General features: G+C 53.3%; 2 protein-coding genes across 2 annotated transcripts in view; both read right to left on the bottom strand.

The window, feature by feature from the left end:
- Positions 1-4,138, bottom strand: part of SIGIRR (single immunoglobulin and toll-interleukin 1 receptor (TIR) domain) — a 10,777-nt gene extending 6,639 nt beyond the window's left edge. The window contains exon 1 of the mRNA XM_010568071.1: positions 4,081-4,138. Coding sequence (XP_010566373.1) covers positions 4,081-4,138 — 58 coding nt within the window. The remainder of the gene's footprint in view (positions 1-4,080) is intronic.
- A 159-nt stretch (positions 4,139-4,297) lies between these two features.
- ANO9 (anoctamin 9) lies at positions 4,298-21,347 on the bottom strand. Its single transcript, XM_010568072.1, has 23 exons — positions 21,342-21,347; positions 16,631-16,696; positions 16,276-16,392; positions 15,865-16,001; positions 15,533-15,582; positions 14,885-14,943; positions 14,591-14,673; positions 12,656-12,790; positions 12,448-12,544; positions 12,048-12,108; positions 10,888-10,970; positions 10,348-10,452; positions 9,638-9,802; positions 9,510-9,546; positions 8,834-8,945; positions 8,471-8,528; positions 8,195-8,292; positions 7,821-7,990; positions 7,135-7,287; positions 6,645-6,792; positions 5,847-5,966; positions 5,253-5,609; positions 4,298-4,325 (listed from the first exon to the last, which is right to left on the bottom strand). Exons 1-23 carry the CDS (start codon positions 21,345-21,347, stop codon positions 4,298-4,300), a joined length of 2,445 nt encoding a protein of 814 aa, XP_010566374.1.
- Between the last annotated feature and the right edge of the window lie 803 nt (positions 21,348-22,150).

Below are 22,150 nucleotides of genomic sequence, written 5' to 3' on the forward strand. Positions count from 1 at the left end.
CGCGCCAGGCAACTGCCGGGCTTCAACCCGGGCGTGGAAACGGGGGCTGCCGGGGGCTGAATAACGCCGGTCGGGGGTCGGAGCGTCGCCGGGGCCTTCTCCACCCCGTGAGGGACAGCTTAGGGGCGAGGGAGGCAAGCGCTGGCAAAGCGTGTACAGCTCCCGGTAGGGCCTGTTGTCCCTGGGTGAAGTGTTTCTGTTACCGAAATCCGGAATCCTTAACACCAATGTGAAGTTAAGAAGCAGGCACTTCATTTATTGCGGCGCTGGGGACACGGGGGATCGCTCCTCCAAAGGCGTGTCCCACTTAGTATCAAAATCCATCAGTTTTTACAGACTTTTTCTGTCAGGTCATTGTTACATAAGCGCTTTACATAAAAATGCATACTGTACTTGCTCTTAAATTTAACCTTTATAACGATTGGTCCTTTGATTATATAACCTTATCAATATTCTTATTTAAAAACAATCATTGGTCAGTTACCCTTAGCTCTACTGATGGGAATCTCGGCTACTCAAATCGAGATGGGACGGGTAAGGGGGTTTCCAAGCAGCAAACTGGTGTCCATGACGGTTTCCTTAGTTTCTTGAAACAAAACGTAGAAAAACCAGTAACTTCCTGGTGAGGTTTCTATGGTTAGCTATTTCAAACTTTAACAATATTAAGGTTCCAATAGTCACGCATAACACAGTTCTTAAAGTTTCTATGGCTACATTTCAAACTTAACAATCCTATACATTATGCTTCACAATTTTACTTCTTAAGCAAACCTAACTCTTCTATGTGATTAAATTTTTATTTCTTTACCAGAATATTTGCAACATATCTATGTTGGGTTTTTTTTCTGTACACACAGAGGTATAGGTCACAGGCAGGTCTGTGGGCCTGTTGACAAGGAGAAACACCCCCCGACGCCAAATCCGTGTTGGTTATTATGTCAAATATTGGTGCTGTTGACCTGTTGTGGGGGGAAAAAATGGGATAGCGGGAGCCCTGTTGGAGGGCTGGTGCTCTGGGAATGGCCTCGGTCCTGTGCCCTTCAGCAAGGCAGCTGTGTGTGTGTTCAGGGCAGCAGCTATTTAAGCAGCTCTTTTGGGGAGGGCTGCTCTGTCATCCACAATACCACAGTCACTTTGATGTATGGGCTGCAAAAGCCAGTGTAAACCAGTTGGCTTTGTGGGATGATAAAGGATCCCAAGGAACAAGCCCAGGTCCAGGGGATGGTAACAGCGTGAGGAGACTTGGTAGCAAATTGGGAGCTGATAAAACCTCTTATCCACCAGCGTTATTCCTGTGGGTAGGTAAGTTAAAAGCGAGAAAGAATGGAGGTGGTTTTGGTTGCAGTGGTGAAAGGGCAAAGCAAGCCGGAGGGCTGAGAGCACAGCTTGTTTCAGTTCCCTGCGAGATAGTGGCTTTCCATGCTCTCGGGAGTGAAGTTTTGAGGCTGACTTAACCCTGGTGCCTTTCTCTGCAGTACTGACTCAGGCACATCACCTCCTGCCTGTGGCTGGCCTCAGCCCCTGCGGACCCACCACCTCCTGGAGGTGCCTGTGGTGGGACCCTCGGGGGACTCTGACAACGTTGCAGGTTCTGCAGCAGAACAGCTGTGCGCCTGCCCTGTGCTTCCACAGAGCTGTGTCCTGCCAGGAGGGCAGTGGCTGGGGTCAGCATGTCTCTGGGGAAGGAGGTGGCTTCCCCCAGCCCTGCATCTGAATTCCCCCGACAGAATGCTCTTGAGCTGAGGCTGTTGTCTTCAGACCCTGCGCCACATCGGGGCTTGTGACCCCATCCTGCCTGCTGCCGCACCCCAGCCCGAGGTGAGCGGGCACTGCTGAGGCACGAATGGCTCCCTGCAAACTAGCAGGTGAATGAAAATACCTGTGTAGTGCAAGCTTGCTAATAGCCAATTCTCAATGCATTTAACAGCTTGAAGCTAATTAAATTTAAGCTACTTAGAGATGCCAGGTGACTGTGTTCCAAGGCCATTGATACAATACGAAACCTTCGCTTCCAAGTCCCAGAAATGAGAATATTGCTACAGGATGAGGTGCCACCTAGCAACAGACCTTTAATCACAATCGCTGCTCCTCTCCGAGGAGGCACAGTGAGTGCTGCCTTTTTGCTCTTAAATCGGGGCCGAGGACTCTGCGGGTGCATGGCTGCTCTGACCCTTCAAGCGAGCTGAAAGCGGTGTGGCCTCTTGTGACACATGCAGCGCTCACAGCGCTCTATACAGTGAGAACTGGTTTCATTATGAGAAGCATCACTGTGCAGACTTCTGTACAGCAGTACAGCTTTAGTCACAGCAGGGGCTTGGGCCAGTCTGACTTTTAATTACAGAACAAGACAAATCAGCCCTAATGAAATAGTTGTTCCTGACCTCTGGTGCTCATGTTTGCCTATATGCATCTTTCTGAGTTCGCAGGGAGCCTGTCACAGCTGTTACACGTGCACACACACATGTTCACGCTGTGGCACCCTTTTAACTCCCATGTTTCATTCAGTTTATCCCCACAATTCACCTCCAACACAGGGAGGCACCTATTGCCATTTTATAGAGGAGGGGATGAAAGGGTGGAGCTTGAGGTTAAACTTACAAACTGGTTAGAATTTTCCAGGTCTTATAAAGAAAAAATACTCTAAAGCTTTGAAAGTCAGTGGATTTGCCCTGGAGTTTACACGGACCATAAGAAAGCTGGAAATCAAGCTGCGGTCGCCTGTCCCATGCTACTGCCTTCCTCATTAACTGAAATTTGGAAAAATTAAGAGAAAAGCTTCTTCCCTGTACATTTGCAAACCCAGCTCTGCGAGGCTGCCTGATGTAATGTGTGGGGAATCTCACAGGGCATCAAAGGGCTGTTTGTGCACTCGAAGCTGAGCGAAGAGTCATGTGTTTGAGGGCACGTTATCATTCCTGGGCAGCGATGAACAAAGACTTTGTTCCTTATGCACAAATAACTCTGCCTGGAGTCAGTAAATGACTCGCTAAAGGTAGACCTGGCAAAGAGCAAAGCTAAGAGGCTGGGAATGCACATATATTTGAAAAGTCGCAGCGTTGGCTGTGACACCAGTCCAGCCGTGGGATGTAACCCCTGTGCTCCACTGCAGACAAACCCCCTTCTGTCTGCAGTTGTAGGGAGAAGAGAGCAGCTGCAGCCAGCACTGGTGTCAGGGTGGTGGGGCTCGGGTTTAGGCTAGCAGCTCATGTTTTGGAGCATGAGATGACCCTTGCTAGCCCTATTGCTCGGGATTTTCTGTGCAGCTCAGTATTTCTGTTACCCCAGCACATTTAACAGGTTGTTTTACCACTGTGTGTGGCCAAAGCGCCAACTTCTTTTCAGTGTCTCCCCAGCCAGCACCCATGCACAGCCCTAGCTCTGGGCTATGCACAGACACTCCAGCTCCAGCCTTTTCTGATTGTCCACATTAAGACAAAAAAAGGTTTGGGGGGGGGACAATTTCTTTGGGTGATGTGGATGGCAAAGGAGGGAGGCAGGAATGATACCAGTGTGAATGCAGTGACTCAACGGCAGCTGAAGATCTGGCCACTTGTGTCCGCATGGGTGTTATGTTTATTTACCATTTTGCTCATGGTAGTTGAGCCAGGCACAACTGTCGGGTGTGCTTAGGGCAGATGCAGAGGCTCGGCTGAGCCTGGAGCAAAACACAGCCAGGCTAACAACTGGATTTTTCCCAACGTCCGTGAAAACAGCAGGTTGGAGCTGCAGCCATGTGGTAGTGGTGCCAAGAGAAGGATTGTGCTGGCTGTGGTGAAAGAGGAAGGACTCAAGTTTCTCAGCGGTGCAAGAGCAGGGAGGTCACTGAAGGCAGAGGAAAAAGAAGCCAAAGTGCAAAAAAAGAGCGGAGAGGGGACCTGGAATGAGGTAGCTGGCTTTTCCTGCAATGCCGAGTTGCATGTTAAGGCAATGATTGACAAGGAAGCCAGGTCATCCTCCTGCAGACCTGACATCTGACAGCGGCTGGATGCTGCACTGTGGTTTGTCCCTAGTGCCAAAGCTCTTCCCCAGCTTCTCGGCGTGCTGGGAAGGCGCCATTCCCGCAGCTCTGCCACAACTTACTTCCTTCTCGCAGCCATGCAAGTTGAAAAGCATCCTGCTCCTGCGAAGCCACCGTCATGTTGTCGCTTCCCAGCTCAAGTCCAAGCTTGGTCACAGCCGGGACACATGGCCCGTCTCCACAGATGGTGCTGCGGTGGTTTCTCCTGCATCCATGGCACTGCCAGGCTGGGGAGGGGGGCTCAAGTCCGTGTTTCTCATTCTCCTCGGTGGGCGGTGGCTACACCTCGGTGGAGTACTCCATCACGCTGGGGGAGAAAGGAGAGGGGCGTTGTGGAAGGGAACTGTCCGAAATGGGAAGCAATGGGGAGGTGTGGAAAAATATTCAGAGTGGGAGCAGGGCCTTTTGCCAGAAACAAATGGAGAAAGAATTATACACTGTTTGTGGAAAATCCCTGTTTGTGGGAAATCCCTCCGTCAACGGGAAGCCAGAGCCTGAAAGCTGAACTGTGGCAGCGTGGTGCTTCCTGAGCCCCACTCACTTCTGCTCTTGCTTGGATTTTGGGGTGGCAGCTGGGACAAGGTGACTGTGAAGAGGGGCAGTCTGAGCTGTCCTCCAACACAGGGCTCAGTCCATGAAGGAAAGAAGCACCAGGGCGGCCCGCCCTATGGCTCTCAGCTACATTGGTTCTGTTTCCAGCTGAAATACTTGATTTTTTTTAAACAAAGTTTAAATGGAAAATTTGGGCAAAGTTGCTCCTTGTTTTAACTTGGAGCTTTCCTTTTTCTGAAGGAAAAGCCAAAGCCAAGCAGATGCTTCCTCTGGTGAGCACTAGTATTGAATTGCCTCAGGTGGGACTCATTTCACTGGCCTTGAGTTCCTAAAAGTCAGGCACCTGGGCTAGTGTGCAAGGCCACTGGCATGGAGGGAGATGGATCTTCATTTATGGGTAATGCAGCTCATCTTAGAAAGAACATTTTCTGCTGTAGGTCCCATGTAGTAGAGGCTGGGCTGAAAGCTGGGGGAGAAGCTACCCTGACAAGGCTGATGGAGGAGCTGCCCTGAGGGCAGGAGCTCATGGCCCCACCTTCTCCATGCCTGCGGTGGTGAGTGTTTGTTAGCCTGATCGTGGGGCTGTGGAGCAGATGGATCCTGCGGCCAGGCAGGACTCCTGCTGGATGCTGTGCCGTCTCTGAGCACAGCAGCCCCGGGCACCTTCCAGGGCATCACCCACCTCAGATCTTTACGAAGGTTGCTGTGTTTTCTGTCCAGAAATTGATTCTTAACCGACTGGGGGACATCAGGGATGTACCAGGCTGCAATCAGTTTGACGCACAGAGCCACGTGCTGCAGAAAGCAAAAGGAGCCGCCACAGGTGGTGAGGAGCTCTCCAGGCCAGTTAATGTGACCTGTGGGAGTGGCATGGACCCAGCCTGTTTCCCCCTGCTGCCATCCCCCCAGTTGCCCCAGCCTCCTCCTGCCTCCCTGGGTGCTCACCTCAAAGAGGATGAGGAAGGCAAGCCGGGCTGCGAAGATGTGCCAGAACTGGACCGTGTAGCTGTAGTCATCGGCGTTCCTGTAATCCCGGTACCTGCAGCACAGCCCCATCGGTGCCAGCCCAGGCTCCCCCCGTGCCGGGCATCATGCCCTGCCTCGGCTCCCTCCGTGGGGGTCCGAGAGGAGCCCTGGCAGCTTCCTCGGCACGGCTGCCTCCAAGCCCTGCTCCACCACCTGCCCGTTCCCCAGCTGCAGGCTGGATGTCACAGTGAGGGGCTTGGGGAAGGGGTGGGGGGAATGCTACTGAGCAATGGCCGTGGGCTGCTGTTACCTGCACTCCTTGATCTCGTTGCTGAGAAAGCCTGGCAGCGTTTCGGACAGCTTTGTGTATGGCTCTAAGTCCTGAATGCGGAAGACGGAGAGGCTGTGGTTGATGTAGCCGGTCGAGCAGCTGCAGGGGGGGAGAGATCATGTCTGTCTGTACACATTGGCCCAGCGGTGAAGGTGGGTGCTCCTGGTTCATGGCCATGCTGGGGGGCTGTGGCATGCCCTAACCAAGAGCTGCAGCTCTTGTGTCTTCTAGGGGACTCAAAGGCCTCTGATTGCTACAAAGCCTGTCTATCTGCAGCTTTCGTTTCTACAGTTTTCCTGCTGTGTGGCTTCTCAGGTGACTAGTAGTATGGTTGACTACAGACTGTAGCCTCCCATTTTGGGGAAGCCAGCACCCATCTGGGGCTCTCCCTCCCCTCCCTAGCTACCCATTTGTACAAAGCCTGGGGGAAATTAATGTCTCTGAGGCTTCTGTCCAGTTTGACTGAACTGGGCTGGTGAGCCAAGGCTTGGAGGAAAAGGGGGAGGGCAGGGGATAGTGTGCACAGGCACCCGGGCAGTCCTGCAGCTCTCCAACATTACATGGTGCTCTTTTCATTCAGGGGTACCAGTTTACCCACCACGGGGATGATGTGAGTGGGAGGCCATCTGGGATGCTGAAGGTGGTGCCATCTGGAAAACCTTTCCCTGCTCCCCTTTCCCCCCACCCTGCTGTGGGGGACCGCTCAGCTGCCTCCCTCTTCTGCACTGGTGGCACCGAGGCAGGCAGGGCTGCGAGCAGCCGGCTGGCAGCACTCACTCCACGCTCGTGCTGTTTTCCATCATGCAGGGGCTGTATGTGTACTTGTAGACCTGCACAGGAATGAAGTCAGATGTGATGGCGATCACCAGTCCATTCCCAATGACAGCTAGGATGCCGACAGCCTCCAAGACCTGCAGCCAGATTCCTGCGGGAAAGGAGCGGTCAGCGAGGCCCCTCTGACAGCTCACTGCTGCCGTTCCAGCGTTGCAGACCAAGTCCCAGCTCAGGGACAGGTTTGGCATGGCCAGAAGAGGTCAAGGAAGGAGGCCTTCAAGCTGCCCTTCAGCCTCTGCAGGGTCTGAAATTGCTTCTCCTTCCCCAACCCACAGCTCTCCCTGTGCTCTTCTACTTCCACAGTGAAGTGATACCAGTCCCTGACAAAGGGATGGATGCTCAAGGGCTTCACACTGGAGAAAGGGCTTAGTGCCGGCACCATTTGCATAAGCATCAACACTGGAAGGAGAGTGCTCCTTGGGCCCCATCTCACCGATGTCGTTGGCCTTCCTGGGCACCATGCGCTGGTGCAGCCGCATCATCTTGATAGCATCCAGGCGGATCTCGAAGAGGTTGTTGAAGAATGCCAGCAGTGGGGCAAGGGGAAAGGCAGCGACGAAAATGGTGGTGAAGCTGTACTGGATCACTGTGGAGGGGGAAAATGCCGGGTGCTGGTGTGAAGCCACAGCAGAGGGGACATCCTGCAGGGTCCTGACCTCTCTCTGGGTTTGTTCTGCTTTGTGGCTTGTGTCAGAGGGGCTTTGCAGAGGTGAAAGGGGGAGATAGACCTATCTTGGGGATCCCACACCCCCACAGGGGACACCCACCTCTCACAGGGCTGTCGGAGAGGGGGATCTGGGGGGGCCCCACAGGGCACTGGTTGAGCCAGCCAGGCAGAGGGACCGCCCTGGGGTTACAGCCATCACCTTGGCACTCTTGGGAGGAGAGGAAGGTCCTAGGCAGGTGCCCAAAGCCAGCACAGTTGCCCGCACTCTTTTGTTTTGGGAATGATCTCCTTGGTGTGCCAGAGCTCTTGGAGCAGGGCTGGGCTTGGAGCTGGGTCTCAGAGCTCTCCCTTGCCTGTGTATGGGCTCCCCAGCATCAGGCTCTCTCCAGGCAAGGAGGGCACGTGGCTCTGCACCCAGCATCCCACCTCATTCGACCCCCTGCCCTACGTACCCATCTCCAAGAATTCATCAAACAAGCTGAAGATGTTGACCTCCTTGAGCTGATAGTTGCTCAGCCACTGCCTTTTGCAGGGGTCCTCGGCCTCCTCCTCCTCCTCTCCTAATATCATGCTTCTCTTCTTGGGGCGCTGCTGCTTCTTGCGTAGCTTGTGGGCTATCCAGCTGCAAGGGGAGGGAGCGGTTTGTACGGCTACCTGGAGAGGACAGCAGGGCTGAACTGCTGCCAGTGACAGCCCTGGAGACCCGAGGAAGGAAAAGGAGGAACTCTTGGCCCAAAGACCAGGGTTACTCTCTGTCAGAGCTCGTAAGCTGTCCTGAATGTGCAGGAGCACCAGTGAGCACTCCGTGGGCTGGAGGAAAGCTTACGGGATGAGATACTCCATCACGTTGCTGATGGTCTGCTTGAGCAGCATAATGATGGCCATCTGGATGAAGAGGTCGGTGATGCAGCCGCTGGGGTGGCACTGCGAAGGGATGAGAGGAGTTGTGCTCTGCAAGCAGGGTGGCCTGGCCCAAGGGGCTGTTTGGCCAAGGCAGGTACTATAGGAGGAGGCTGAGATTCCCAGACCCTTGCTGGGCAGTAGGGAAAGGCAGAGTAGGAGTTGTGGTGTGAGTCAGAGAGCTTCATGGCAAGTCCCTCACCTCTTCCAGCCTCCACTTGCCAGCAATGCGCACATAGTTCCCTGGATGGCCGTTGATCCTGAGCAAGGAAGCAACAACAGCGATACCTGTTGAGCCCCGCTGCTCACCCCTGTTGGATGAACATCCAGGCGCAGGATGGAGGCCACAATCCTCTGGGCACTGGTGGAGAGGCAAGGGGCCTCCCCCATCTAACATGCCCACGGGGAAAAGTCATGGCCCTCCTGAGGTCCCAAATGGGGTCCCTGTGCCTGGTGAGGTGGGTAGAAGGACTGGGCTGTCCCTAGACCCTGGGGAGAGTTGGGGAGGTAAGCCCCAAACCCAGGCTCCCTTCTGCTCTCCCCTGGGTTCCCAGCCACCACTCACCGTCCCAGGAAAAAGGCTATGTAGATGAGTGAAGAAAAGTTTGTGAAGAACTGGAAGGTGAAGATCTTCACAGTGAAGTTGTTCTCACGCTGGGAGAAGGTCCGTGGTTTCTCTGGGGAAGGGAGCAAGGCGCAGGGGCTTGGTCACAGAGTGGTGGGACCTTGCCCTGCTCCCCCTTGGATGCCACAGCAGTTCTTTGAAGGTTGGAAGGGTGTCTGCCCCTTGTGGAGTCTTCCCTGCCCTTCCCCTGAGCCCTTAGATGGAGCTGAGCCCAGCTAAGCAGGGAGGTCCCTCAGAGCCGTGAGCTGGGGGAGAAGGGGCCCTTCAGCTGGGAGGGAAACCATATTGAGAGCTCTCCTGCAGCTGTGGTGGATTCCTGCTCGTGCCAGGTCTCAGCCCCGTAGGGTGGCTGCCCCTCCAAAGTGTAACATGGCTGTGGGACAGCCAGCTGGCAGCCTGGTGGCCACAGATGAGCTTGTGTGTTGGAGGGCTGCTGGCCTCCCACGGGGACCTGCATGGCAAGAGCTGCCCAGTAGATGATTTGTGATGCTGGAGGAAGGGAACGGGCCAGGAGCCTGTCTGCATTTGGGGACCAAGGGGGTGCTGTGCTGCGGTCCCTGGGTACTGCTGGGTGGCTCAGCGCTGCAGGTGGGAGACAGCCCCCAGTTTCCCTTACCCAGGTCACAGAGATAGAGGGCCATGTGCCTGTTGACCTGCAGGAGAGAGGTATAAAATGTGAGGGGAGGGTTGATGGTGGAAAAGCAAGGAGAAGACCTGCTGCCCATCCTGTGTCTCACTCCACACCTTGGTCATGATGACGATGGTGATGTAGTGCAGTACGGCCCCTGTCATCACTGCCATCGTGTTGGCCTGCTCGCGGAGGAACTCAAAGTTGCTCTGGGTGAAGAGAGCCGTTGCTATCACCCGGTAAATGATGAGCGCGTGGGCAATGCCAATCAGCACGGCAATCTGTGGAGGAGGGCGGTGGGGTGGTGAGAAGCTGTGCATGGAGGGCATGTGCTCCACCCCAGCCTGAGGACCACCAGCCCTTCAAACCCTGGTTCCCTTCACCAGAGCTCATCTGGCCTTGGCCTCAAATGCAAGCCTGTGCTTTTCACTTAAGGATGAGAGGTTCATAAGGTGGATGTCTCCACCTGAACTACTCGACTAGACTGTCTCTGTTGGCCCACGTGGAGAAATGAGGGCATCAAGGGTTTGCCTCTTCCTACCCTCTGTGTTATTGCCTTGATCCTCACTGCCTTCCAAGAGCAGAGTCTTCAGCCCAAATCCTCAAGGGGTGGTTGGCCTCTCCCATCAGCACAGCAAGGTGTGAGCATAGGGATACCACTGGATCCTTGTGATGGGCGTGGACCTGCCCTAATAACCTGGTTTCTGCCTTTGCTCTATCCATAGGACACACTGAGGTGCTGTTCTTGCAGCAGAGTAAGGAGGGATCAGGAGGAAAGCCCATGTGCCCTTAAATCAGATCTTCCTATAGTCACCCTGGCACATACCATCACCAGAACCAAGAGGAGCATGATGGTGCTGCGGAAGTAGGAGTGCTGGTACCGCCGGGGTTCATGTTGCAAATTATTGATCAGCTCCATAGCCAGCTCCTCCTTTAAAAAAAAAAAAAAAAAAAAAAGGATGCAGCAGAGCTGTGCCCAAGTAGTGGGAAGTCCAGGGGTCATTGTGTTAATGGGCATATGGGATGAGCAGCACCAGAGAACAACAGGGATGAACATGCAACCCAACGCACAACAGCATGTCCAATCCTGATTAAGTTCGAGCCCTTGTACAGGTGGAGAGGTGACTAGCAATGCAGAGAAGTGGTTAGCATCTGCGTCAGTCTCTGGAGGGCTCCGTCTCTCCCAGGACTCTCCTAGGACTGTCAGATGTTGGCTTTGCTGCTTGTTTAAGTGTCTCCATTAGATGTTTACATCTACAGAGAATCAAGCTGGGCAAGGGGGTCCCTGTGACGTGTCTTTTCTGTAGGTCCGGCTGACTCCTGCCCTGAAAAGGGAAGCACTAGGCAGGAAAGATGACATCCTCACCTCTTCCTCATCCCACCTGTACAGGTCCCAGTCAGTGACCACATTGGCTCTCTTCCTCTTCCACAGCTCCAGGAACACAGTGGCTGTGGGGGGAAGGATAGAGCACTGTGACACTGGAGGAGCTCTCAAAGTCACCTCTCTGTCCCGCAGAGTGGGATGGATAGTCATGTTACTATCCAACCTGATGGCAAATCAGCCTGGACTGCCCTTGGCCCATGGAGGACAGGCAGCCACCTCTGCATCTCAGCAACCGGGAAGGACCCTGGACATGCAGCAATGAGCACTCGGCCCCACGTGGGGCTGGGGATGGAGGTGTGCGGGTGAGTTTTCACTGGGAGTCAGGCCAGCTCTAGTGTCTGTAGGAATTTTGGCATAAAGAAGAGTAAGCATCAGGGCTGTTCTGCTGTGGTGGGCATGTTTATGTGGTGCCAGCCAGACACGTTATTCTGGATTAATGAAAAATACACCTTTCAAGTGGAATAGGTATCCTGGACTGCACCCCAGCGTGGCTACACATCTACAAATACATTTACAACCACCTCTTCTGTTAATCTGGATTGACCTTCCTGAGCTTCTCCCCATGTAAACCAGCCCATAGTGACACGCAAGACCATGTCCGTGACCTGCTCAGACCATGGTCTTGCAGGTGAAATGCCCAGCCCACCCCTGCAGTGGTGTTTGTAGCTGAAAGGGCTGTAGTAAAGCCAAATGAGATGTGTAGCTAATATGGTGATGGGATCATAGCAGCTCATGGCCCAGTGGCCTGTGTCCACAGCAGAAATCTGGGAAGGTTAATAAGGGATCTGGTGGTCCCTCCTTCCTGCAGCTGCCACCACTTACAGGCTGGTGCTAGAAAAGCCTGACTAGAGAGGCTGTTAGATGCTTTGCAGGAGGGTGGGTGAAGGAGTAAAAGCTTTCAGGCAGGACAGGTAAGGAGTGTTTGGGGAGCTGAAGGAAATTGCTGGGGTGATTTTGTTCCTTGCCTTGTCTGGAAGGGGAGCTGATGGCCCTGGAGGAAGAGGAGATAAGGACTAAAAAGCTCCTGAATGGTGGAGCTGTGCTGGTGTCCCATTTTCCTCCACCTACGCTCCCCCTAAGGCACAGTGGGCTGGTCCCTTTTCCAAGCTGTGTGTGCTTGGCACCAAGACATTGACACCTACCCCAGATCGCCATGAACATGGCAAACAAAACCGTCCCCTCGTTGTCAATCATGTGAGTGACCTGGAGAAGATCAAGGAAGAGCGTGATGGGAGCAGCAGGGTGCAGGGGCTGTGGCACCTCGGGGTCTGGGGAGAAGCCTCTGTGCTCAGCAGTCCTCTTGCCACCCTGGTCCCCCCTGAGACAGGCCGGGGTGCTCCAGGAGGACAAAATGCAGGAAGGGGATGGACACTGGGACTGTGATCTGGCTATACCTCCTCCTTATTACAGAGGTTAGTGGAGGTTTCCTGTGTGTTGTAGCCAGTTTGCTGGGGTGGCTTTTCTTTCTAGTGGTGTGGGAACAGCACAAGCTGGGAGTGTCTCCCTTTGCATTGAGCCTGTCTTGGGAACAGGGCTACCTACCCTGGCGTAGGTGCAGGTGTCGGAGAGGAGCCAGAATGGGCACTTCTGGTCACAGAGCGGGCACATGATGATGTTACTGGCTTCACAGATCTCCTTGCTAGAGAGAAAGGTATAGAGGGAAGCAAAGGGGAATAACAGTGGCTCAAAGGGGCATGCATAACAAAGGCTTGTGAACGGGATGCGCGTTTGGCATTCCCAACTGCCTTACCTCACCTGGCTGGAGTTGAAAACAGTAATCCCAGCCATGAAGACCACCAGTCCAGCCACTGCAGCAATTCCCAGCAGGTAGGTGTACCAGCCCAGCCAGGCAAAGTACAAGGCCACCTTCTCACCAAAATAGCACCTAGAAGGAAAGGTGAGATGTGGTTTGCAGCAACTGGAAGAGACCACATTGTTAGGGGATGCTAGAAAACGCTCTTCCACTCCCAAAAGGATATCAGGTCCAGGAGGGGCAGTGCTGTCTGCATGTCTGGGGATTTTGTTGGGATTGGGAGGGTCAGCTCAACTGAGTAGAGGAGCTGGAGGAACCAGAAGCGTGCAGCATTTCCCAGGGGATTTCAGCAGCAGCATGTGCAAGGAGAGATAGCTGGGTCTCCTTGTGCTCTGACGGCATGGGAATGCAGTGAAGTGCATTGTGGATGTCACTGTGGGGCTGCACAGCAAAGACGCGCTGAGAGCACAGCTCTGGCTGAGGGATGAACGCAGGATGGAGAGCAACGTGAGGCCGTTGTGGGGGCTGCCTTGGTCTACACTGCATGGTGCAGGGCACGCTGTCCTGCAGAAGTTTAGAGAAACCTGTGAGAAGCTTCTCCTGTTCTCAGTCAACCTGGTGACTGATGCAAACTAAGGAGTGAGATTTTATTTCTTTTTTTTTTTCTTCCCCCTTTTTTTTTCCTTCCCCTTGGTTAATATGCCACAAGGAGAGCCACTCTCACTGATGCCCACTTCCCTATGAAGTGGGCACGGTCCCACAAGTGCTGCTTCTGCCTTTCCATGAAGGGAGTGCAGAGGGTCTAACTCAAGGGGAGATGCCTGCATGTGGTCAGATTGACCATATGCCAGGCAAGAAGGGTGGGAACAGTTGAGAGATCAAGTTGCAATCAGTACCTACAGAACAGTTTTAGAAACACTGGGCCTGAAGATGATGAGGTGGCTGCAGGGTGCAATGTTTCTCAAACCAGAGCAATTTCTTCTGGGCTCAGCTATTTCCCTGCAATGCTTTCATGTCTCATTCTTATGGTGGCAGTATCCCAGTTTTTCTGGTGTGGGGAAGAGGATTGGGGGCATAGGTAAGAAATGATGGTAACTACTGACTGATGGACCTGCCTCCGCTCCTATGCTCCAGAGGAATTAACTTTCTACCAGCAGTCAAAGGTGGTGATGTGCTCCCTGACCTTTGTTTAAAACAAACAAAAAACCCAACACTTCCTGCTCCCCCTGCCCCAGTTTCATACTCGGCCCCTAAATCCTTCCATGACAGCAACAAGTCATGATGCATTGACCTTAGAAATGATGAGTTGTCTGACCTTGTGCACCATGGAGGCATCAAGAGTCCCTAGTGCCTCTGCTAGACTTGTGAACTGTAGTAAACATATAAGGAAGGAGAGCACATCTTCATTTTAACATCTCATCTCCCTAACAGAGCCCACTGACAACTTTATTAAATAGCATGTTCTTTTTGCCCTTCTTCCCCTGACCATGGAGAGGTAGTTTTCTTCCCCTTTTAAAATAAGAGCTGTGCTCTTCCCTGAGTTTTAATGTGGTTATAGGAGGCCCTTGTTGCCTTTAATGCCCCAAGTTCTGCCTCAGGCTGGATGTGCTGCACTGATGCTCTGTTCCCATCTCGCCTTCCTTTTGAACATGGGAATGCGTGGTTGAAAATGAAACAGCTAATTAAAAACCGTGCCGATGCGGGGGTTGTTTCATGCTGCAAAATTAGCAGATGGAGCTTGGTGCCACAGGGATAACCCTTAGGCTAAGAACTTTGCAGGCTTCAGAAGCCCAATATGTGCGAGAAGAGCCAGGTTCAAACTAATGATTTAAAAGAAAACACAGGACCCTGGCAAAGGGCATAAAGCCATCTGGATTTCAAGTGGGACCTCTTGGTTAGAAGGATCTGCCGTGCCTCTTCTGCCCGTGTTACCTGATCTTCTCAATCCGCTGTTCGCAAAATATATCTCTCCAGTGAAACCATTTCTCCTTTAGGAATTCCCTTACTTCTTCTTTCTGGAGAGCAGAGACATTGGTCAGACACAGGAATGTTAGGGCAACCTTAATCCCCAGCCCAGCTCCCAGGCTGCTATTGGGAGCATGGTCATGTCCTTCATCCAGAGAGGTCTTGATGCAGCCCCAGTTACCCAAAAATCTTCCCCCGCCCAGTCTTGCTCCTCTACCTCTCATGGCTTTTCCACCCAGGCACCTGTGTGCTTGGCCTCACCTCGTGCAGGGGAAACGTTGCCTCAAAGACCTTCTTCTTTATCAGCTCATCCAGCTTCTCTGGTAGCAGAGCAGAATGGAGAGGATTAGTGAGACAAAGCTTTGCTCTTGCGCCTGTGTATTCCCTGCCAGGCAGAATCACCCCAAACCTTTTCTGGAGCCTTTGAGGGGGGTTAAAAAAAAAAAAAAAGCCTGGGAGAGGCTGAACTATTCAAAAGGGATCAGCACTAATCCTTGTGGTTGTGCTACTCTGCTGGGCTGCCACAGGCTGTGTTGTGGCTGGCTCTGGGAGCAAGCCAGCTAGGCAGGTCCTTAGAGATGGCTAGAAAGCCTGTGCTGCTCTGCTCATCCTGGGGTGTCAGAGAGGAATGAGCTCTTCTGGGGACACAGGAGAGTGGCAGTGGGCAGCTGAGGTCAGGGGTTTGGGGAGAGGGAGTAGAGGGCTGTTGCTGGTTCCTGCAGTCCCAATCCCCCAGCCTCTGGAGGCAGCAGCAAAGGTACTTGTCTGAGCTGCACCCTGGCTTTCTCCTCCCCTCTGCATCGTCCCTGGGGGTGGTGAGGCTGCTGGAGATGCCTGCGCCTGCTATGGGGCAAAAGCCTTACTGCAGACCCAGGCTGAGCATCACCCCTGCTGGCCCTGTTCCCTTACCGAGGTCGGGCGTTATTGTGTTCTGCAGGATGAAGTTCACAATCCGTATCCTGAGCAAGGAGAAACTGTGGTTAAAGGCTGCTCTGGGGATACAGACCTGTGTTCCAGGCCCTGGAAAACAGAGGAGGGAAGGGAGAAGGAAGGGTGGGAAGAAATAGGGAGCTGGCTGTGGACAGTGAGAAGCTGGCAACTTTGCACATGGTGGGTGGAGGTGGCCTTCTGTGGAAAATGAAAAGCCTGAGGCAACTGTGAGCTGAGCTGGAAAATGGATGCTCGTGTGGAGAAAGGGGACTGCAAGATGCTGGAAGTCAGTAGTCCAGCTCAGCACCCACCTGGTGGTCACTGGTATGTCATGATGGACATCGCAGTTTTGCAGCCTGCTGTCGGGGTTCCTCAAGAGCCACTGATATTTCCGGAAGATCTGTTTTGGGGCACGGACTCCATAAAATAGCTTCTTGTCCTCAATTTTCTAGTGGGTGGAAGAGAAGGGCTGTTAGAACAATGCGAGTAGAGCCAGAGGTGCAGGGAAAAGGGCAGACCTGCAAAGGCCAGGGGCTGTGTGAGTCCTGGGGCTGGGGTCTCTCCTGGTGGAGCAAATTTATTTTCCAGCACTGATATGGTGATCAGCTCAATGGTTCAGGTCTTTCCCATCTTGTGGGATGCAGGAGCCCAAACCATGCTTGGATGCTGGGTACCGCAAGATAGCCAAGTATCTGCTGCCTTTTCCTCCTACAGCACCTCACCTTGATGGCAAACCCCTTCTTGCTCAGCTCATCCAGGAACTTCTTCCTCTTGATCTCCTTCTCGCTGCCCACTTTGTGGATGTTGCTTACCAGGACGAAATCCCACTTCTCTTCATCCTGCCCACAGAAAATACCAGGGAATTTATGGGGGTGGCAAGCTGAGAGCTCTCCCTCTCAGCTCCAGCCTCTCAGAGGTCTGGACCTTCATCATGACTGTGTGAAGGGTCCCTGGGAACTGGGAGTAAGCAGGAGAATGGGGATGGGGAAAATGAGTCAGCAGCTGCCCTGACACTGCCCCACTCCCCTCTTTGAGCTGTGCTGAACTTGCTGTGAGTGCAGAGGGAGCAAAGCTTACCGGGGGGGCAAATGGGTCCGTGTCTTCGACAGGAAAATCCCTCCAGGGAGTCAACAGAATTTCATCCTGCGGAAGAGAAAACCAGCCAAGGCTCCAGTGGGCTCCCTGGGAGATCCCGTGTCTGGGCACAGAGCAAAGCTCTCCCTGCAAACATTTGGATGGCATCGCAATGCCCGGGATCAGAGCCTCCTGAGGGCACTGGGATCAAGCTGCCCCACTCCGGGTGGTGAGTGCGGGTGAGCAGTGCTCTGCTTGTGATACACAGAAACCTGCCCGTCAGCAAAGCCCACCTGGCATTTAGGTGCTCTCGGATGTCACTGGTTGTACTTGCAGTACATCAAAAAAGACAGAGCCCGTGTAGATAAAATTGCATTACAACATAAGATCGAGATCCACCTGGCCCAGTTTTCCTCTTCCAGCAGCCACGAAGGGATGCCCAGGGAGGAGGGTATGAACAGGCTTGTCTGAAACCTTCTCCCATACACTACTGCTCTCCAGTTCGAAGAATTCCTGAGCCAAATATGGCTTTGTGTTTAGGGATCCTGGAGGGAATGCTGCTCTGTGAGTATGTGCAGCCTCATCTTGAATGAACTTATGTAATGCCCAAAATTTATGGCACCCTGGGGTCACAAGGGAGCCAGGCATGAAGGGAAAAAAACCCCTCCCTCTGTTCTGGACCCCACTTTGTCTCGTTTCACCTGATGCCCTGACATTTGTACTGGATGAGTGTCAACACTCAAGTCTCCCTCCATGCTACAGTGGTTTTTACAATCTTTAATCAACCTTTTCCCCTGTTTAGTTGTTCCTTTCAGACAGGGCACTGTTAGCTTTTTGGCAAGGGTGGGGAAGGTAGTTTTAAATTCCGGTGAAGGGAGAGTCGGGCACGGGCAATTGGAGGCTTGCACAACCCTGCAGACTGCAGCAAAGCAGGTGAAAAACGAGTTCTTGGAAAACACCTCAGAAGCCTCAGTCTGCGGCCAAGGGACAGAGAGGGGAAGATGAGCTGCTGACACTTGGCTTCTGCCTGGTTCCCTCCCGTTTGCTACCAGCTCTGAAGGGAGGCAGTGTGCAGGGGCGACTGCAGCTGCTCACCTTCACTATTTAAGCCTAATTATGCTCAGATACCCAAGTGGTGCAGCTCTGGTGGTGCATGAAGCAAAGAGGGTGGCCCTGTGGCAGCAGCTGCCCTCTGCCCAGTGTGATTTCCAGCCTGCGGTGTCCCTCTGTGAAAGGATGCTGCAGCGAGCACCCTTGGGTGGCCCGGACCTGGTGGGTGCCCAGAACTGGGGTGCATCAGCTTCAAACCACTTTGTCCCTGTCCTCTATGCCTGGCTTCCCTGATGTGATCTCAGCCTGGTTTTGCAGCCATAGTTCCCTCTTAGGCAAGAAAGGATTAGTCCAACCAGCCTTTCAATGGATTGGCAAGAGCATGCCAGGCTTCACATCCCAGTGAATGCAATGAGTTTAATAAAGACACGCTCTGTAGACCATGCTGTGACAGGGGCAGGGAATGGATCCTGTCTTAAAAACAGCATTTGGGTTTTTTTTTTTTGGAGTTCTTTGATGTGACTCATGGTGCAGCCCCACAAAGAGTTATGCCGCTGTTCCTGAGGGCATAGTGATGCAGCACAGAAGTGGGAAGGAGCTGCCAGGGGATGGGGATATCGTCAGTCAGTATTGCCACCAAAGATGTTGTGACCTGAAACAGTGGCCAGCCAGACAAGTTCATCCAGCTGTAATCTCGGGAGCAGAGCAGTGGTGGTGCAACCATGCCCTGATGTAAGATCTGGATCCCAAGCTTCCACTGAAGAATGAGGCCATGGGAGCAGAAGAGACCGGGATGAGGACAGGGCTGAAATGCTCTGCCAAATGCTCTCACGTGGAGCTAAGGCCCTGGCTTCACCCAAAGGAAAGAGCCATGAGGAGACTGACCAACAGAAAGCCAAAGTGAGAAGGCTTGAGAAGAGGGATATTTCCCCCCAGAGGTGCTGTAGCAATAAGAACCAGAACTTCTCACTGCTAAAAGGTGCCCCAGTTTAGGTCAGGACGCAGAGGGGGGGTTATGGTGCTGTCATCTGCTCTTGCCAAAGTTCTAAGCAGGCTTTGGGGTGGGAGAATTGGATTTTGGCTCTGGTTGGTCTCCCCAGGTGGGTAAGTGCCTAGCTGGTGTGGCAGGTTTCCCTGTCCCTGGCCGAGAGCCCCTCTCTGGGCACAGGGGAGGGTGTAGGAGTCCCATCGGGGCTCTGCCCCATTGCTGATGCTCTGATGCTGGCACAGATCTAGCCTGGCACCCCCTCTCTGCAGGTCGCATTGTCTCATTCCTGCCTGGCTGGTTTCTCTCAGCCTGCGTGTGCACCAGCCTCATCCTGCAAAGATTGCCTGCTGGGGCTGCCAGGCTTACAGCTCTATCGCTGATCCCTGCAATGTGGAGGGGAAACGACCTTTTGCGGACAGCGAGGTTTCAAGGTGTTCCTAGATGCCACTAGGGTCAGCACCTTGACACAGCTGTGCTGCTGGTGTTGACCCCAACAGAGCTCAGGACGAGGTGAATGGACCTGCTAGCATCGCAGCTTCTGTTTCCAGGTGGTTCCCACCTCCACCATCTGCAGGCATGCGCCCTGCTCAGGAGTCAGAGCATCCTGACCAGCACATCCATTTCCTGGGGAAGAGGCTGATGGGATTACAGAGGAAGGCTCACAAATGGGACGTATCCAGCCATGGGGCTTGGTCTGTGTAGCCAGGCTGGGTGGCTGGAGTATCGGAAGCCTTGCCCCCCGATCCCTGATGGTGCTACCAGCCCCTGCCTGTGCCTCAGGGCCTTCCCCACCAGGAGAGCATTCAGGCTGAGCCTGCAGAGCGTCAGCAGAGCATCCTTCCTCCACCAGCACTCCCAGTCATAATATTGCTGGTCTCTCAGACCTGATGCAGCCAGATCCTGTCCCTGCTTCTCCATGTTCCTCAAATAGCAAGCACTGATTTTAATCCCAGGAGGGACTTGTTGCTTTCTAATTTTCCAGTCAAGCCCTAAAAATTGGTACGGCTCTCTAGGCAATAAGGATGTCATGGTAGTGGGGTCTGGCTTTTCTCTGTGTTCCCATAGCAGTGTAATTTACCACCTGGTACCCGCTCTGCAGGCACCGCGAGTGCTTCTGTGTAGGACTGAAAAATGGGGAGGAATTTATGAATTATTTGCAGATTAGCACAGGCAATTCCCGCTACCCACTTCCGGAGAGTTAACAGATAAAAATTGCATTCAGCTACAGAGGGGGATTTGCAAACCTGAGATGATGGAAGAGCAGCACTTCAGCAGGTTTAATTCATTACAGTGGCTGCTGTAAGCCTTGGCTGCTTGGACCGTTGTGCAGAAGCCCAGCCTGCTTTTGGGGCCAGATGTGGCTTGTACACAGGGACAGCTGCAGAAGGCAGGGACTTCGGATCACTAGTACTCCCACACCTATTTATTTTTTTTTGTCCCCGGGGGACTGGCGACACTGTCTGATTATGGCTGCTTTGCTCTGGCAGCACGAGACAGTCAGATTGGCCCCACGTGCAGGCAAGGCCACCGCGGCTCTGAAGCGGTTGTATAAAACCTGGACTCTAATCCCTGCTATCAAGGAGGACGGTGCCTGCTTCACTCTTTCCTGCCCAGTGGTTGGAGCAGGATCGGAGGCGTGCTGTGCAAAGGTGTAGAAGTAACTGGCACAGTGAGAAGCAGGAATTTCAATGTTAAAAAGGGTTGGCGTGCCCTGAAGCGTGCCTGGTTTCTCTCCAGCTGTATCAGTGGGTCCTTGTCCCTTTGTTGCAGGCCAAGTTACCAGCTGCCCTGCGTGAGGTGACTGGATCCTCCAGAGAGATGGTAACAGGCACCCTTGGGCTGAGGGTGTAGTCACCTGTGTGAGTAACTCAGGCAAAGGACCTGCATAGGATCTGGCATCCTTGTTTTCCTTTCTAATTGTGGATTGGTGGGGGTTTGGGTGGTTCCCATCACCCACACTGAGATGATCAAATTGCTCTTATCTCAGGGATGCTTCTTACAAACGCTTCCCTTACAGCACTTCCACCTTACCTCATAGTTTCCTAAGAAATGTGACAATCTTTAATTGAACAGGCAGATGGTATGCCTGTACATTTACTAGCTGCCTCAATCTTAGAGAGTTTGCCTGGCTTTTTGAATAAAAGAAAACCACATCTTTTCTTTCAAGCTAGAGAAACTAAACTTCACAGCTCCCCAGCTCCCCTTGCTTTATTTCAGGTGCTCCTGAAGCATCTGGGGCTGTCATCTCCGCTGCTATATGCAGTGCCTTTCCCTGGGTTTATATAAGCTGAAGATCTGGTCTCAGTCCAAACCATCCTCCTCTGACCTGTGCTCTGGCACCTCTGAACTCTGGTACCAACGTCTGGGGCCCTGCGTGACCCTGCTGCACCTTGGGGAGCAGCCCAAGGCTCAGCTCTGCCTCGCTCCCCGGCTGCAGGGAACTGCAGAGCCAGCGGCACGCACCACTTTCCCCATCGCACATTCACAGGAGGAATGAGGTTGCTGGCTGGAAAGAGGAACAGGAGCTTTGTAGTACTTTTTGAGTACTTTAAAGGCTGAAAGCACTTGAGTGGTCGAGATTGGAGCTTAGCGTGTCCCATGTTTCCAAGCTACAGGTGGCTCAGAGGTGCTGAAGAGCAACCTCTTGGAAATAGCTGAGCAGTTTCTGTTTCCTACCTGCATGGTGGAGTGGGGAGCCTTTCTCTTTCCCCCACGGTCTTTTTGCTCCTTCGGGCAGATCTCTGAGGAGCTGTCTGTCGGGCAGATGGTGAAGCTGGGGCCACGGGCGGGACGAGCCGCGAGGCTCCTGGGGTTTCTCGCAGAGCGTGGTTTCCTTCCCCAGCTCCTTCGCCTGAGGTCTCATGTGAACGGAGCAGTGACTTGACTTCCGTGTGGGACTCTCATGGGAGGGAGCTGCCTCTGCCTGGCAGTGGGCAGATATCAAGGAGGAGGTGGGAAATCTGCCCTTCACCCTTGCTCAAAGGAGTGGCAAGCCCAGTACCGCCCAGCAGAGCCGGCAGGTAGCCGTGCCGCGTTCCTCTTGCCAACCCCAGTGCTCTGCCACCTCTGTCTTCCTCCTCGCCCCTCTCGGTGCCAACGCTGCTTGCTGTATTCTGTGAACATCCCCAGAGAGGTGTCACAAACAGGGGCCAAAAGAAGGAAGTATGTGAACATCCTGAAAGAGCTGTCACAAGCGAGCCAAAAGGAGGAAGGAGGCATTAGTAAAAGGTCTAGAAAGTGTTAAACTTTTTCTTACAAGATGGGAAAAAAACCATTAAACCTAAAAGGAGAAAATAAAGCTGAGCTGTGCGTAACCTGCCCGATTCTAAGGGTGAAGTCTGGGCTCCACAGAAGAGACTGGGTGTGAGAGGTAAGGGATGGGAGCAGCACAGGCTTTGAGAGTGGATGGGATGGAGCCAAGGGTGAGCCTGTTCCCAGCCAGGACAAGGAAAACAGGGAAAGCATGAGCTTCCCGATAAGTGAGG

This window comes from Haliaeetus leucocephalus, unplaced genomic scaffold, assembly GCF_000737465.1.
Source record: "Haliaeetus leucocephalus isolate CR32 unplaced genomic scaffold, Haliaeetus_leucocephalus-4.0 Scaffold236, whole genome shotgun sequence".
Classification (NCBI taxonomy): Eukaryota; Metazoa; Chordata; class Aves; order Accipitriformes; family Accipitridae; genus Haliaeetus; species Haliaeetus leucocephalus.

Coding starts and splice junctions, on each gene's coding strand:
- ANO9 (XM_010568072.1), bottom strand. Junction 14,944..15,532: donor CACAATAACGCCCGACCTCG/GTAAGGGAACAG, acceptor CTCTGCTACCAG/AGAAGCTGGATGAGCTGATA. Junction 12,791..14,590: donor CAGCGGATTGAGAAGATCAG/GTAACACGGGCA, acceptor CTTTCCTTCTAG/GTGCTATTTTGGTGAGAAGG.